General features: G+C 41.3%; 1 protein-coding gene across 1 annotated transcript in view; it reads right to left on the bottom strand.

Moving 5' to 3' along the window:
• The window catches only part of LOC123513442 (nephrin-like), an 89,536-nt gene that overhangs the window by 41,261 nt on the left and 30,775 nt on the right, over positions 1-17,500 (bottom strand). Inside the window, 2 exon segments of the mRNA XM_045270600.1 lie at positions 3,106-3,262; positions 5,810-5,963. Of these exon segments, the coding sequence (XP_045126535.1) occupies positions 3,106-3,262; positions 5,810-5,963 (311 nt within the window).

Below are 17,500 nucleotides of genomic sequence, written 5' to 3'. Positions count from 1 at the left end.
GTTTCATTATTCTCTCTTTTTATCCTCAGTTTCGTGTGTGTGATTTCCTCCTCACTTCATCTGTCCTTCCTTTTAGCTTTTCTTATTTTCTTATCTCTTCTTTTTTCTCGTTTTTTTTTGGTCTTGTTCTAAATGTATATTATTATTTTTTTTACTTCTTATTTTCGTAAGCTTATTACTTAATCTTTCCTTTATTCACCCTCTATTCCTTGGTTTCTCTCCTCCCATTGACATGTTCCTTCATTTGTTTCCTTCTTCTTCAGTCTTTTCTTCCTTCCTCTCACCTATTTTCTCCACCGTGTATTCCCTCAGTATTCTATCTTCTAGTGTAATAACTTCATTTTCTCTTATTTATCATACCCCCTTCTATTTCTTCCTTTTTCTCCTCTTCCTCCTCATCTCCTCTGGTCTTACCTGTGCGTTCTATTGTAATGTTTTTACTGGGTTATCTGTCAATGGAGGTATTGAAGGCCGCTTTTGATTGGATCTTTTAAGGTTCGTTTAGTTTTGAGTCGTTCGTGGAAGCGCTGCAGTTGAGTGCGCTCCATTTGTCGCTGAGTTATTGCATTGATCTGTGTTTGTAAGCGTTAGTGAATTGTCGATTGTATTTATATTTTATTCGTGTAGCCAAATGAAGTGTGCAGTCAGTCAGTCAGTCAGTCTCTCTCTCTCTCTCTCTCTCTCTCTCTCTCTCTCTCTCTCTCTCTCTCTCTCTCTCTCTCTCTCTCTCTCTCTCTCTCTCTCTCTCTCTCTCTCTCTCTCTCTCTCTCTCTCTCTCTCTGTAAATAGGACTAGATGAGATTTGTTGTGTGTGTAGTTTGGTGTTCGCCTTTTTTTCTTTATCAGTTTATTACTTTACGATTTTATTTATTTTATAGACATTTGGCTTGTAAACATACTACTACTACTACTACTACTACTACTACTACTACTACTACTACTACTACTACTACTACTACTACTACTACTACTACTACTACTACTACTACTACTACTGTGTGTGTGTGTGTGTGTGTGTGTGTGTGTGTGTGTGTGTGTGTGTGTGTGTGTGTGTTGCAAAATCGAGCACGTAATATAATCGTCCGTCTGTCACAATGTCCATCTAAACCAACGATTTATCTTTTAATTTTCCAGGCTGTCTGTCCGTCCACCAATTACCCCTATTTACCACTCGCCCGCTTCTCCATACCTTCAGTTATTCAATTATGGCCTTTTCGAATGTCATTATTTGTCTCCCTTGTTCCCCATTCTCCTCTGTTAATATTTCTCTTCCTTTTATTCCATTCTTTATATGTTTTCTAATCTTTTATTTATTATTAGTAATTTCTTGTGATGTTTGTTGTTGTTTCGTTTTCTATTTCGTTTTTTGTGTTATTTTTTTTTATATTTGTTTGCTTTCTTCTTCTCTGTTCGCGTGTCTTTGCTTTTTTTTAGGGGGGTAAATTTTTCGCCTTTTTCCTTTTTCCATATTCTCTCTTTCTTTCGTTGTCTTGTCTTTTTTTTCATAACTGGCATCTTCCTTGTGTTTCTCTCTCTCTCTCTCTCTCTCTCTCTCTCTCTCTCTCTCTCTCTCTCTCTCTCTCTCTCTCTCTCTCTCTCTCTCTCTCTCTCTCTCTCTCTCTCTCTCTCTCTCTCTCTCTCTTTCTTCTTTTTCTTTCTTATTCCTTACTTTACTTTATTTGCTTGCCTCCATTTCTCGTCTCATTCATCATGGCTTAATCTTCTTCCATTTCTTTTCTCGTGGTTTCTTGACTCTCTCCTTTCCTTTCTTCTTTATTTCCTTCTTGGGCTTTTTTTCTTTCCTTCCAAAGTATCTCGTCTTTTCCCACACTCTCTCTCTCTCTCTCTCTCTCTCTCTCTCTCTCTCTCTCTCTCTCTCTCTCTCTCTCTCTCTCTCTCTCTCTCTCTCTCTCTCTCTCTCTCTCTCTCTCTCTCTCTCTCTCTCTCTCTCTCTCTCTCTCTCTCTCTTCTATATCCGTCCGTCTTTCTGTCTGTCACCGTTTTTATTTCCTCTTCCTGTGATTTTTGTAATTTTTTCCTTCCCTCCTTCAGTGTCTTTCTTCTTTCCTCTTAGCTTTCATCCAGTCTTCCTGACATATCTTCCTGGTGCAGCGATGATGGTGATGGTGATGGTGGTGATGGTGATGTTATTGTTGTATAACTCTCCTCTTTTATTCTTCTTCTATTTCTTTTTCCCTTTATTCAGTCTTCCCTTGTTCTCTTGTTTTAATGTTTAGTGCATTTGCGTATTTCTTTCTTGTTTTACTATTGTTTCTTTTTATTTCATCGTTTCATTATTCTTTCCTTTACGTTTCCTTCGCTTGTTTTTTTTTTATATTCCTTTATCGTTTTCTACCTTCCCGTACCACAGCGGGGAAAAAATAGGAAAGGGGTGGGGATAGGAAACTATCCGGGCGGTAACATATGCTCTTATTAAAAAGAAAATCTTATCCCTCCCCTTCTCTCCTTCTTCTTCCCATAATAAGACGCTTTTCCCTCCATTTCTCTTCCTCCTTGAGACATCCATAGCAAAATCTACCTCGTTATATATCGCCTTTCTTTTCTTTGTCTTCCTTCTTTGCCTCTCTTGAACTTATCTACTTTTGTTCTTCCTCCAACCTTCTCCAGTTTCACTTCCCATAGCAGAATCTACTTTTAGACCTCTGTGTGTGTGTGTGTGTGTGTGTGTGTGTGTGTGTGTGTGTGTGTGTGTGTGTTTTTTTTATGTATCTCTAATTTCACTCTTCTCCATCTATGGCCTCCTTCTTTTCTTTCTCCATTTTTTCCCTCCCCAACTCTTCATCAACAAAATGTACTCCCTTACTCATCTCCTCTATTTTTGCCCCCATCTCTACCTACCTTCCTCGCCCTTTGGTTCATTTTTTCCCATTACATCCTACAGAACGTATCTTTTTCCCTTCTTTACCTTATTCTCCCGTCCCCTCCTCCCTCCCTCTCGCTAGCTACATTCTATTCCTTGAGCTCCTTGATTTTTCCCTTTCCTTCTTAGTCACATCCCTTCGCCTCTTTCCCTCCCCCCTTCACTTCATCTTCCTTCCTTCCCCCTTCCCTTAGCCTTCCCTGCACTCTTTCTCCCCGTCTCACCTGTCTTCGGGCACGTTGACAGCCTCCGCAGTGTTGTTGAAGGCCCAGCTGAAGTGCACCACGGGAGGGTTGGCTAGCACGTTGCAGGTGATTCTCGCGTTCTCATGCTTCGCCACACTGTGCTGGGAGGGCTTGTTGGTGGCGCAAACTGGGGCGTCTGTGGCGGCAAAGGAGGAAGAGAGAAAGAGAGGCGTGAGTGTGGTTGCTCTTTGTGGTGTGGTTGGTGGTGATGGTAGCGGGTGGAAGTGACAGGAATGGTGAAAGGTGAGAGGTAAGAGGTGGTGGAGAAAAGAGCAGTAGTAGTGAGAGTGGTAAGAGGAGGCAGGTGGGGAGTGGAAGGGGCTTGGCATGGCTGAGGGTGAGAGAGTAGGTGTGCAAAGGAGAGTATTGAAAGGCACTGAGGTGAGAGAGAGAGAGAGAGAGAGAGAGAGAGAGAGAGAGAGAGAGAGAGAGAGAGAGAGAGAGAGAGAGAATAAAGAATAAAGAATAAAAGAAGGTCAGTGGACGAGCCTCACAATTCTCTATAAAGTTGAACACCTCCACCCGTTTCACCTGCCTCGACTCCTTCACCTGTCACGCAACACATGTTTTTCTTGCCTCTGTACTGCCATTATGCCGCGATGTGCTCCTTTTAAGAGAAGGTAATGATAGTTGTGGTGGTGGTGGTAGTAGTGGTAGTGGGTAACATAGATATAATACCATTGTTATTTTATCTATTTTTTCATACAGTGGAAGTGAAAACCAAGTAAAAAAAGATGAGGATGAGACATATTTTGGTTTTGTGTTAATAGTGATGGTAGATAGAAGATAGATGTAATAGATTGTGAAGCTTCTGAACTGGTGTGGATGATAAAGTGGTATACTGATGAATAAGGAGTAGATTGAGGTACTGGTGATCATAATTATTTAGGAAACGAGTGATACTAGATTGGTGACTAGCAAGAATATGAGTTTACGATACTTGAATTGAAAGATGGAAAGCGATAATAACATGTAGGTAAAACTGTAGAGATAAGGAAGATTTATATAAGAATGTGGTAGTGTGGTAAGGAAACCGTGAAAAGAGAAAGTGATATTAGATTGGTGACTATTAAGAATATGATTTTACGATACTTGAATTGAAAGATCGATAACGTTAATACTATAGAGCTAAAACTACAAAGATAAGGAAGATTGTGGTGGTGTGGTGAGGGAAACAGTGATTCTAATCATGGTGGGAACACTCCAAGGAAGGTTAATGACCAATGTGTTGATGGTGGTGGTGGTGATGATGATGGTGGTGATGGAAAGGGAAATAATCTTAAATGAGGGAGGGAGTGAATGATGATGATGAGTCAGAAGGACGGAGTAGAAAACGAGGGTAATTAGGAGAAAGGGAAGGACGATGATGAGAGAGGGATAATGACAAAAGAAGAGCAGAAAGGAAGGGAAGGAACATGATGAGAGAAGCAGAAAGGAAAGCACGATAATGACAGTGAAAAACGAAATCAAAGACGAGAGTAACAAAGAAAAAAAACTTAATGAACAAGATAATTAAATGAGAGAGAGAGAGAGAGAGAGAGAGAGAGAGAGAGAGAGAGAGAGAGAGAGAGAGAGAGAGAGAGAGAGAGAGAGAGAGAGAGAGAGAGAGAGAGAAAGTTTTGAACGGAACAATTAGAGGAGAGAGAAGCGGAGAGCGGATCAAGTGGCAGAGAGGGAATGAAATAAATGCTACAATGTTTAGGACGCAAAAGGAACATATCATCAATTTCATAATGTGCTCAATATTTATGCTAATCTAGTATCAATAAGCGTGGAATCATCATAGCTGCATTATAGGCCCGGTTAGTTTCCATTACCAAAAGAGAAAAAAAAATTAAAAAAAAAATTATGTGTAGATTCGTTCTATGAATTCTGGGACCTCGTAATGCCAGTCTCAAAAAGAGGTAAATAAATATGTAGATAAGTAAATAAATAGTTAAGCTTAATAAATTTGCATTCCACGTCCCCGCAGCTCCAATACGCACAAAACTGATAAACATTCACCTGTATTGATTTGCTGTTCATAGGTAGAGGTGCACAATTACTTCCTATCTAGTGTTGCGCCATTTAGTGTGAAAAAAAAAGTAAATACATATACCTAGAAATGCTGTATTTTTCATGGCTCATCTAAACAAGATATTAAAATGATGGAAATGTTATTTTGTCGCTCTAACGAATATATCAAGATTGGAAAGTAAAGTGGCCATTTGTTACCTGAATTCATGAGAGAGAGAGAGAGAGAGAGAGAGAGAGAGAGAGAGAGAGAGAGAGAGAGAGAGAGAGAGAGAGAGAGAGAGAGAGAGAGAGCATTTGTTTTCATGCTTTTCTAATATGGACCCGAAAATATCAGCCCTTTTTAAACCTCTAAAATTAAGGGATTAACAAATTTACGCAATATGTATTAGTGCTGTGTTCAGTACTCCATTATTGAATATTGTGATATTACCTGTGTTTAGAGAGCAAGAGAGAGAGAGAGAGAGAGAGAGAGAGAGAGAGAGAGAGAGAGAGAGAGAGAGAGAGGGGGCGGGCAGAAAATTTTGTAATCATGGGAAGGGAAAAAAAAATAGTAACACACACACACACACACACACACACACACACACACACACACACACACACACACACACACACACACACACACACACACACACACACACACACACACACACACAGGTAGACTCACATTTCACGTCCAGTTTGAGGGGCGGGGAGGCGGCGGTGCCCTCGCTGTTGGTGGCGTGACAGGTGTATGTGCCCGCGTTGGATCTCGCGACTTTTTGCAGCACCAGAGTCATGTTGGACACCAGAATGCCGGCCGTGGACTCCAGCTGGTTGCCCTGTGGTGGAGAGAAGAGAAGGGTAGCTGAGTGTCTGTTAGATTAGATAAGAGGGAGATGCAGGTATATAACGCTTAAAGTGTTCCTCTCGTGGACTTTAGAAAGGTAGTTGAGTGTCTTGTGTGTGTGAAAGACTTGAAGTGGTTCACTGTTTTATTTGGTTCAAGGGCAAGAAAAATGTAACAAAAGAAGAAAGGCCAACTCTTGGGGTGCTAGTCCTAAAATAAATGTCAAAAGTGGTATTCAAAGTTCGAGGATAAGAGTCGGAAAAGGTTATGAAGGTTGGGAAAGAAAAATAGAGGGACTTTAATATGTGTTATGTTATTATATGTTATACTAGAAGGAATAGGGAAGGGATAGGATGGATGCGTGGGGTGGGGTGGTTTTGTGTTGTTATGTTATGAAAGGGAGAGAAGCGCTCGGGTTTGTGTGTGTGTTGTGTTGTTTTAGATTAGAAAGGAGGGGAGAGAGACGCTTGAGCTGATTTATCCATGTGTGATACGTCAAGTTAAGAAAGGTTACGAGAGAGAGAGAGAGAGAGAGAGAGAGAGAGAGAGAGAGAGAGAGAGAGAGAGAGAGAGAGAGAGAGAGAGAGAGAGAGAGAGAGAGAGAGAGATACTTGAATATCATGTAGTGTTATGATGTTATTTCCAGTTAGCTAGAATGTGTGTGTGTGTGTGTGTGTGTGTGTGTGTGTGTGTGTGTGTGTGTGTGTGTGTGTGTGTGTGTGTGTGTGTGTGTGTGTGACGTTTTATGTGGTAAGGAATTAGGTGCAATGATAATAAGTATTTCATGAAGCAGTAAATACAGTCTGTGTTTATATTTGGTAGGTTTAGTTTACAACTTCCTTCGTATCTCTCAACTTTAAACCTTTGAGAAATGATTTGTGGATGCAATAATAAAAGTAAGAAACATAAGATACATAAAAAAAAAGATAATAATATGTATAATGAAATTAATGTATTAAAAATTGATAATGTCTAGAAATGTAGAAATTCAAAAAGTAGGAAAACTGAAAAGAAGAATTAAAATTATATATCTGTATATCTAATAAAATAAGAAAAGCACAATGATTATTGGAAATGATAATTGTAAAGGAAAATGAAAAATACAAAGGTACATGAAAAAAGAGATTTGTTGGAATACGAAAATAGGAGAAATGAAATATGAATAAAGAACAATAAAAAATAAATCTTGAAAACACAAAGGGAATAAAATTCTAGGAACACAACACAAGAGAGGAAGTGAAATAACGACTGGTAAAAAAAAAATAAAATGAAAATTTAAATAAAAAAATCATTTATACGTCAAGGAAAATGTATATAGAAACGAAAAGAGAGAAAGTGAAATAACGATACACAGAAAAAAGATGAAATAAAATGAAAACGGAAATATAAGAAAATCATTAATGCGTCCAATAAAATGTATGTAGAAATGAAAAGGGAGGAAGTAAAGTAAAGGAATACAATGGAATACAATGCAGGCCAGAACGTAGTATGCAAACACGGCCTTGAAACACAACGAAGACTAAGACTGCACATTAATTCCTGACACAGACCAGGAAGAATACACGTGCATCAACATCACCTTCAGTATTGTCTATCCTTCTGATGCGGACAGGAAGAGACGAAATGGTGGTTTTATTGTACAGTCTTCGTTCTGGTACCGCACCAAACACAAACACTAATTCACCAGTCGTTCATCATACTCACGGTATTAATCTCTTCAGTACCACGACGCGCTTTCATATTCATTTTGTTTACTATTTGTTGATTTTATACAGCTTCAGAAACTTATGTGGGGATTTACATTGTGAAGACTCTGGCCAGTAATCATCTGACCTTTATCTGACTTTTCTAATATAAATCAAATTGCCTCATCATACTCAAAACTCAAGATAAAAATGCGTCCCAGTACTGAAGGTGTTGACGGATCCAGTTTGAGAATAATCACATCCGGATGCCACTACAACTTAGTAACTCAAGATCTTAATTAAACTTTTTTTTATTACATTGTGAACAGGCCTTATAAAATGTACGAATGTGTGTGTAATGTATGTATGCGTGTATGTATGTTTGTATGGGCGTATATATGCATTTTTCTCTATATATACTGATTTAAAAGAGTGGCTTTGTTTGTATTTAACCGTGTAATTTGTGAGTTACTCTTTTAAGCAATCACTGACGAGTTATAAACAGTATTGCATAAACAGTATTCTTAATTAACCATTCCTCTTGTGCCAAATTCTCGACCTCACTACGTGCTATTGTATTCTCTTCTTCCTATCACGAGGGAAGATTCAAGACACTTATCCTGCAGTTTTGGATGGTTTCTCCTTAGTTTGCCTTGCCGTCTTTCTTAAGTCGCCTTTGGTCTTTGTCTCGTTAGATAAGATACCATTTAATTGTGACCTCTTAACACGTCTGGTCTATATTTATTCATGAAGGGATAACTTCTCTAACTCGCCGCTAGAGACACATCGGTACAATCCACTCAATTTGATGGTGATTTTTCCCCCTCGTTAACTCTCTAATCTCAGGAGGGTCGCGTGTAGCCCTGTGTTGCCGCCAAGCCCTAGTTAAGTCCCTTTCTCGTCCGGATTACTTCTTACAATCCGGACTTATTCTCCTCTGTTCAGTCATTAGCTTAGTTTACAATGGTAATTCTATGCCTTCCTCCTCCTCCTCCTCCTCCTCCTCCTCCTCCTCCTCCTCCAGTGATTAATGTACTGTTTCTGAAATTTGCAGTAAGATCTTACTCATTTTTAAACTAAACGTGTGTAACATTTGAAACAGTTTTGAATTTAGAATGTCATGTCACGTGTTTTTATGCTTGCCTTCTCTCTTTCCCATTTTGCTTTCGTTTTGATTAATATTTGTTCAGTTTTTGGGAATATTTTTTGATGTTCTCTTCATTTTTATTTTCGGACCTGAGTGGACTGGTGGCATTTTTTTTTCTTTGTTCCCCATGGCGTGTATTTATCTAGCCATTCATCCGTTCACTCATCCATCCATCCATCCATCCATCCATCCATCCTTTGCTCTCTGGTTTGTTTCTGGTTAAAGATAAATGCTAGAACGTTAAGCGCCATCAATCTTGTACGCCACTTAAATTATGCAGCTCGTCACTGATATTTTCACTTCTCTCTCTCTTCTCTCTCTCTCTCTCTCTCTCTCTCTCTCTCTCTCTCTCTCTCTCTCTCTCTCTCTCTCTCTCTCTCTCTCTCTCTCTCTCTCTCTCTCTCTCTCTCTCTCTCTCTCTCTCTCTCTCTCTCTCTCTCTCTCATCCTAGGGTACGTGAGGGGAACACTATTGAGACATCTCCTGAGACGGTACCCTCTTGTGGCGACTTAGTAGAAGGAGGAGGAGGAGGAGGAGGAGGAGGAGGTGGAGGTGGTGGTGGTGGTGGTGGTGGTGGTGGTGGTGGTGGAGGAGGAGAAGGAGAAGGAGGAGGTGGTGGTGGAGAAAGAGGAGGAGGAGGAGGAGGAGGAGGAGGAGGAGGAGGAGGAGGAGGAGGAGGAGGAGGAGGAGGAGGGGGATAAACAATGAATGGAGAAGGGGCAGAGAGAGGGACAGGAACGGTGATGGAAAAGGAGAGAGAGAGAGAGAGAGAGAGAGAGAGAGAGAGAGAGAGAGAGAGAGAGATGTTGAGGCGGCGGGAGGATAGGAAGGGAGGACGGAGCCGGTGAATCAAGGCTGAGAAACGGCGCTAGTATTAAAGGGGGCGTGTAGAGGGTGGCAGGGTGCGTGTCCTTGGCTCCTCTCCTCCTTTGTATATGGTGACGGGTTCTAGAGCTGGAGAAGTTTGCCAGGTTGTATCTTGTATCTTGTCCTTTTAGTCGTGTGTGTGTGTGTGTGTGTGTGTGTGTGTGTGTGTGTGTGTGTGTGTGTGTGTGTGTGTGTTTGGGCTTTTCTTTTCTTCTTTTTTATCTTTTTCTTCTCTCCGTTTGTATAATTTTCGTGTTTTTCTTGGCTCTTTTTTTCTTTTGTATTTCTTCTCTTCTGTGTTGTGCCTTGTCTATTTTTTTCCATTTTTTTTCTTTCTTTTAAGTTTGTGTGTTTCAGGATTTTTTTTTCTTTCTTCTTCGTTTCACTTTCTCGTCTTTCTGTCCTCGTGATTCTGATTCTTCGTCTCATCTTTTTTCCCTATTTTTTCTCTTTCCTGGTGTTTTTGTATTCTTTTCGTTGTTGTTCCTTTTGGTGTTGTTTTAAATTCTTATTTTGTCAATTTTGTGTGTTTTTGTACTAGCATTGTCCTATTCTGTTGATTTTATCTTTTTTTCTTAATTTGTGATCTAGATATATTGATTTGATTCCTTTTAATGCTATATTTTGACTTTCCTTTAGTTTTCCCTGGCGTTTCGATGGGTTTGTCACGGCCAGTCTTGGAGCATCAGAGCAACACTGAACAACTGTCCTGAAATTTGGATAATGAAGAAAAAAAGAAGAAATATGCAAAAAAAATAATCATTGCAAAGAAGGCAACTAAAACGTGGCGGACCTAACCAGCGATACGAAGGGAGACAGGACGAAAAATACTAATACGAACCACGGAGACGCGTTGATAGAGTGGTTCCTGACGTGGCCACTAAGGGATACGTGTATGATCAAATGTTTCCTTCGCTAAAGGATGTATATGCGTCACAAAACTGATCACGCACGGATAGTTTCCATCAATCCACTACAACACACTTTTACCTTAAACTTCACCAGAAAACCAGGAGTCTACTGGCGCGTACTGGGTCAAATTTAGAGCAACAACAATAAACAAATACGAGTTGAAAAAAAGTCTATTAAAAAAACAAGATAAAAAATAGCTTGTTGTATATTGATAGGATATGCGGGGCGTTTGTATGGTGGACGCGGTCTGCTGGGTCGGGGCAGCGTTGCAGGCATTCCCTCGCTTTATTAAATTGTGGGCCGCGACGTACAGGCGAAGCGGTGTTTCCAGTAGAATAATATTAGTGGTGGGGGTGGCACGAGTCGCGGCTGGCGGGAAGGGAGGAGGGGGGTCCAGGAATAAGGTGGGTGGGGCACTAAATTTTGTGGTAGAGAAGGCTGTGTTTTAGTGGTGACGGTGTATACAGGGAAGAGAAAGTAGGTTATGTCTAATGGGTAATGGGTCTTCGCGTGTAAAGGAAGCTGTGTTTTAGTGGTGATGGGTAACAGCACACAAAAACTTGGAATGTAGGTTGGTTAAATGTTTAATGGTTTTTGCTGTAGGAAATTGCTTGTTTTGTGGTCTTAAATGACTTGTAGGGTGAAACTTAACTTGCTCACGACACTAAGTTTTCGTGGACAGAATGGTATCCATGTTTTACTGGGTTTTAGGATACATGTGATAAGATAGCTAGGGCGGCGGGGTTGCATGAATGGAGTGTGGTGTTCTTAGTGAATTCTATTGTGTGGAGTAGATGGGTGTTGTTGTGGGCTCGGTAAATGATGTCTTTCATATTAACGCTGACGGGAGTGACGCAGGAAGAGGAAGCACCAGAAATGTGGATGTAGGACAAGTTTTTGTGTGGAGAGAAAGCTGGAGAAAACTGTTATTTGGCTGAACTTTATTGTGTAGATAAAAAACAGATGAAATACTTGGACAAAGGAGAGGGTGGGCAGAGCAAGAGCTTTTCATGTATAAAAGAAGCGGTGTTTTAGAGTGTCTTATAGTGTAGGTTAGATGAAAACTACTGGAGTGAGGGGAGGTGAGCACGACTACTGTGGTGGAGGCGGGAGGAAACACAGTAAACCATTTGTAGGAGAGGAAAAAAGGTGAGTGAGGGAGAAGGGAATATTTTTAAAACATCCTTGCTGGCGAAAAAAAAAGAGATGAGACGCGCGGAGAAAAGATAAGGAAGGGAAAGAGTTGGATGAGGAAGAGGAGGAGGTGAAGAAGGGGAGTATATATGAGGAAGAGGTGTAGTGTCTTATTGGTATGCGGAGGAGAGGGTGATTAGGTAAGGGAGGAAACGTGAGGAGGAAAAGTCATGTCTCCGGAGGGAAGAGAGGAGCTCATTGAAGTACCTCGCGCACTGGAGGAAGAAATGAACGCCCTAAAGAGGTGGAAAGTGCTCGGGAAGTGACTGCATACATTATTCACAGTTTTAAGGGGGGGATAGTTAAGGGAAACGAGTACTGCTGGGAAAACTAAAAAAAAAAATAAAAAGAACTTCGCGGGAATGGAAGAAAAAAGTTAACGAAACGACACCACGTAAGGGGTAATGATGCGGAGTGATCGAGTGGAGGATGGGGAGATGAGGGGAGGGCGGCAGTAGGAGTGGAGTGTAGTGGAGTGGGTAGGAGTCTTACCGAGGTGGAGGACGCGAGCGGGCGAATGTGAATATATGCAGACGAATACATCATATGCTATTGGAAAGAAACTTGTAAATTCTCATGCAAAATAGCGTTCACGTTTGCATAAAGATCCGAAACTTGGCACTGATTCGATATCTCTCCCTCACCGGCGAGGAGCGAAAATGCTGCAGTTTTTGTGAGTGTGAGAGGAACGAAAAAGGGCATTGCATTGGAAACTAATATAGAGCTGCCACCGAAACACAATATTACTGAATAAAAACACGTGGGGAGACAGAGAGAGAGAGAGAGAGAGAGAGAGAGAGAGAGAGATTGTTATGTAACCTCATCATCATTATATACATCCTTCTCATTTTCTATCCACGCAGACTACAGTAGTAAAGGAGACGAGTGCCATTGACACACACACACACACACACACACACACACACACACACACACACACACACACACACACACACACACACACACACACACACACACACACACACACACACACACACACACACACACACACACACACACACACACACACACACACACACACACACACACACACACACACACACACACACTGCACATTTCCCAGCCTTCCTTCTCTCACCTGTTCGTTTGTCTGCCAATCAAAGACAAGAAGGAAAGGTGTGCATTGTTCTTTCGTATCAACACACACACACACACACACACACACACACACACACACACACACACACACACACACACACACACACACACACACACACACACACACACACACACACTCTTCCTCTCATTCATCACCCTCCATAAAAGCAAGGTATTCATCAGATCAAACTCTCACAGCTTTCACGTCCATGTCCCAAAGCTGGAAATACACTCGTTTGATTCCCAGTATTTTCCTCAAGGCTGTTTCTGGCCGGGACAAAAGTCATCCTTCCGTCTCAGTCATGAAGGACATCCCATTAGCTGAGGACAATAGCGCCTCTTGGGACAATCCTCACGCTTCTGTCCCCGCTGCATATCCCTCTCCGTCCCCCTCTCCCTTTTTCCCTCCCAGTGCACTCACAAAGACGTGGGGCGATATTGTTCAACTTGATTGGCTGGAGAAAGCTTCGATATGGTGTCTCACTCTTCCAATTACCAGGGAAATTCAAGTAGTGATTGTGAACTTATGAAAGGATGTGATTCATGAAAGGTAGTGCACCGAGAAAATGCTGAGAATTGCTTCCTGCGCCTTGTATTGTTAGTGGGCAAGTAAGCCAAGGCATGGACCCGGAGCTGCGTGTTATGAGGCATTGGGGAACATACCCAGAAGTTCGTGCTTCTTTACGAGTGAGGGGCGCCGACCAAGGGCACAAAAATAGAAAGATCTCTGTGTTGCCGCTCCCAGAAATGTAAAGTAGGAAAATAGACTTTTGAACCAGAGAAGAGCTTATTCCAGAGAAGTCTGATACTACTCTCTTGAAATGAAAATCACGTCTTAAGATGCAAGAAAAGAAAGAAAGAAATCATAATAGCAGAGACTTCCAGATCTATTTATAGTGAGATGGAGGAGGGAATGAAGACATTAGTAAAATCTTTGCTTTATTGATATCACCGGCAGGAGTCAAGAAGAATACTCGAAAGTTTTATGTAGAGAGGCATAGAGTTAACAAAGAACACCAGTGAATTGATTGAAGAATATAAATTATGGTCGTTCTTTTACGGAAAAAAATATACTGAGAGTGTCTTCTGCAAGTAAAACATTTAAATAAAAACTTATACCTTTTATGTATAAAACAAAAGTAGCAACTCCCTCATGTGACTAAGAATATACTAATCACCTGTGTGTGAATAAGATTGTAAGTAACTTTTCACTAACAAGCTCGTGAGTGCCAATCGTTCAGGTGCTACTTGTGCTTCTTGTATCTTTCCTTTGTGTTCTTGTACCTTGTATCAAGAGGAAATGTAACTAGCGAGAATAGACAGTGCCATTGGAATGTGTTACCTGTGTGTCACCTGCGCCAGAAATAAAGGTGAGCCATAACAGGTGAGGATCTATTTTTTTTTTATCAACATTGACGTGATGTGAGGCATTCATGTGTGCGTGAGTGCGTGCATGAGGAGGATGCATAACGCGGCTGTGTGAGCCAGAGAGACGCCCCGCACTTCTGTTTTACGCGCCAATCAGCACACGTACATGCACGGACACGACACGCACACACACGCACACACACACACACACACACACACACACACACACACACACACACACACACACACACACACACACACACACACACACACACACACACACACACACACACACACACACACGCAGCACTAATTTGAAGGCTTCTTGTTAGCACACACTCCCTGCATTCGAGCAATTTATGTCCCACGACGCTCTCTCTCTCTCTCTCTCTCTCTCTCTCTCTCTCTCTCTCTCTCTCTCTCTCTCTCTCTCTCTCTCTCTCGTGCATTTTAAACGTCATAGCAGGAACCAATTTTCTCTCATTAGTGTAGTATTGTAGAATTTCCGTATTAAACATTATTTCTTTAGTGAACTGAGCTGAACCGTACACCCTGATTTTTTCCTTCAAACTAGAATTTCCCTTAAAATTGTTCTCTTCTTGACTGGTTGCGTTTGGTTAGGTTACGTTAGGTTAGGCTATGTTAGGTGAAGTTAGACTAGGTAAGGTAAGGTTAGGAAAGGTCAAGTCAGGTCACGTCAGGCCAGATCAGGGTATTGTTTAGTTAGGTTACTTTATACTCTAGGTCAAGCTTCATAATATCGGGGTAAGGTAGTTTTTAATTTATACCATGTGGGCTTTTCATGGGGATTTATGAGCTAAAGGGGATACTTTTTGGGTTACCTCTTATCTAAAAGACCACCTGCTAGGAAACCGTTACCCCGAGTGAGGAAGCCCAACCTACACTCGGACCGTGGACAGGATTCGAACCCGTGCGCTTGAAGACCCTCGGACCCCAAAGCATGCATGGTTCCTCTGTAGCACGGCGGTTGTGAAAATTTATTATAATGGAGAATTAATAAAGGTGAAATATCTTGGGACGAATCTTCTTGTGTGATGAAACGTATTTGGTTTTGGAATCCCATAGAACACGAGCAGATGTAATTGATTATTTTCTTGGCAATTCAATTAATTATTCCATTAATCCTTTCTGTACCTTGACGCGATTTCCTATTCATTCTGTTTACTATATACTGATTTTATACAGCTTTGGAAACTTATGTGGGGAGATTAGAATAGTGAGGACTGTGGCTATTAATCTCCTGACCTCCAAACATCTTTCGTAATGTACATAAAATGGTCAAATCACACTCAAACGTGCGTCCCAGTACTGAGGGGGTTAAGCCGAAATTACCACTGACACGAGGCGACAGATAGAAAAACGGGAGAAAGAAAGCTTAAAACAAAACTCCAGAACATGAACTTTGAGCAATATTGTTAGACAGTTATGCGCAGAACCTCACTACTTTCAGAGCACTTTACTAGAAGGCACACAATTTTTTGAAGATGTTTCTACTGTTCTGGTGAGAGATTAACCAAACTTCTGCATTACTGATAGGCGAAACACTCTTGAGAACCCGCTTGATCAATTAGGTGACCTTTGAAAGTAGTCGTGGTGAGAGACCAATGAGTTTTTGAATACTGGCCAATTTACTATAAAAGCAAAACATTAAACTTAAATAACCCCACCAGAAAAAAAAAATAACCAGAGTATGATTAGAGGTACGAGTGATTGGATAAGATTAGAAGCTAGATAATACAACATCCGCCATACTAAGTGAATTAGGGCCGCTCTGCCACTCCATACCCAAGCCTTTCATAATGTAGCAATGGATTCACACAGCGGGGATGCACTGATCTCGCCGCGGGCTTATCATTACGTGAGTAGAGGCCGTGACCTGCCTGACTGCCTAGCTGGCGGAGGAAAGGCGCGTCAGAGAGAAGAGAAGAGAAGAGAAGAGAAGGGAAGGGAAGGGAAGGGAAGGGAAGGGAAGGGAAGGAGAGAGAGAGAGAGAGAGAGAGAGAGAGAGAGAGAGAGAGAGAGAGAGAGAGAGAGAGAGAGAGAGAGAGAGAGAGAGAGTGTAGCTGCATGAACGGCAAGAATCCTATCGGTAATGTTGATGATAGTAATAATATAATATAATGTTAATAGTAATGAAAAAGTAAATGTATCGGTAATAATAACGATATTGCTGATATGATGAGACAGACAGACAGACAGACAGAGAGACAAACAGAACGAGATCAGAGATTCACAATCGTGTTAGTCAAGATAATAACAATAGTGATGATATTTGACGGTTTTGACAAAGACAGTAGCAACAATAACAACATCAACAATGGCGGCGCTTATTAACCCCTTCAGTAATGAGACACATTTTCACCTTGAGATTTGTGTACCATTAGACCATTTTATTGACATTAGGAAGAGTGTATGGTGGTCAGAAGATTAATGGTTACAGTCTTCGCTATTTTAATCCTCCACATGAGTTTCTTAACCTGCAAAAAATCACCAAATAGTAAGGACAATGAATATGAAAACGCGTCCTGGCACTGAAGTGGTTAACATTATCACCGAGGAAGGTGCAGAGAAGCGTGACAGCGCCAGGTTATAAATGCTGAACGTCCCGCAGCGCCTCACTCGTGAAGGGCGAAGTGCCAGATTCACAGCGGCTCAGGAGGCGGCGGTGGCGGCGGGCTGGGCGTGGCTGGCGGCGGCAAGCATGGAGAGAGCAAAAGCACACCACCTCGACAGCACGCCACCACGCCGCTGTCACTCCCGCCAGACACGGCAAGGACGTGGCGGCACGGCTCAGGGATTTGTGCAACGTTTTGTATTTTAATGATGTATTTTGCTGTATCGTTTTTTAAAATTTTGAGTGGACGGTTTGTTTTGTATTTTTATCTCCTTTTTTTTGCTATTTTTTTTCTGTGGTTGTAGTTTTTTTTTTTTTTTTACTATTTTTTTATTCTTATAATGTGATGGTTTAGCTGATATGACTAAGATGGTGCATAGTCTGTTGCTCTTCTCTCTTTAAATTTCAGTACTTTTGTTATTTTGTTTTCTCTCCTCCTCTTTCTCCTCTTTCTCTTTGTCGTCTTCGTCCTTCTTTTTTTTCTTTCTTCTTCCTCCGCCTCGTTCTCCTCTCCTTCCACTTCCTCTTCCTCGTTTTTTGTCTTCGTTCTCCTTTTTTTCTTTCTTCTTCCTCCTCCTCCTCCTCCTCCTCCTTCTCCTTCT

The sequence above is a fragment of the Portunus trituberculatus genome, chromosome 36 (genome assembly GCF_017591435.1).
Source record: "Portunus trituberculatus isolate SZX2019 chromosome 36, ASM1759143v1, whole genome shotgun sequence".
Taxonomy (NCBI): domain Eukaryota; kingdom Metazoa; phylum Arthropoda; class Malacostraca; order Decapoda; family Portunidae; genus Portunus; species Portunus trituberculatus.
Note: the sequence above shows the minus strand (reverse complement) of the source record. Positions and strands in the feature narration are given on the sequence as shown.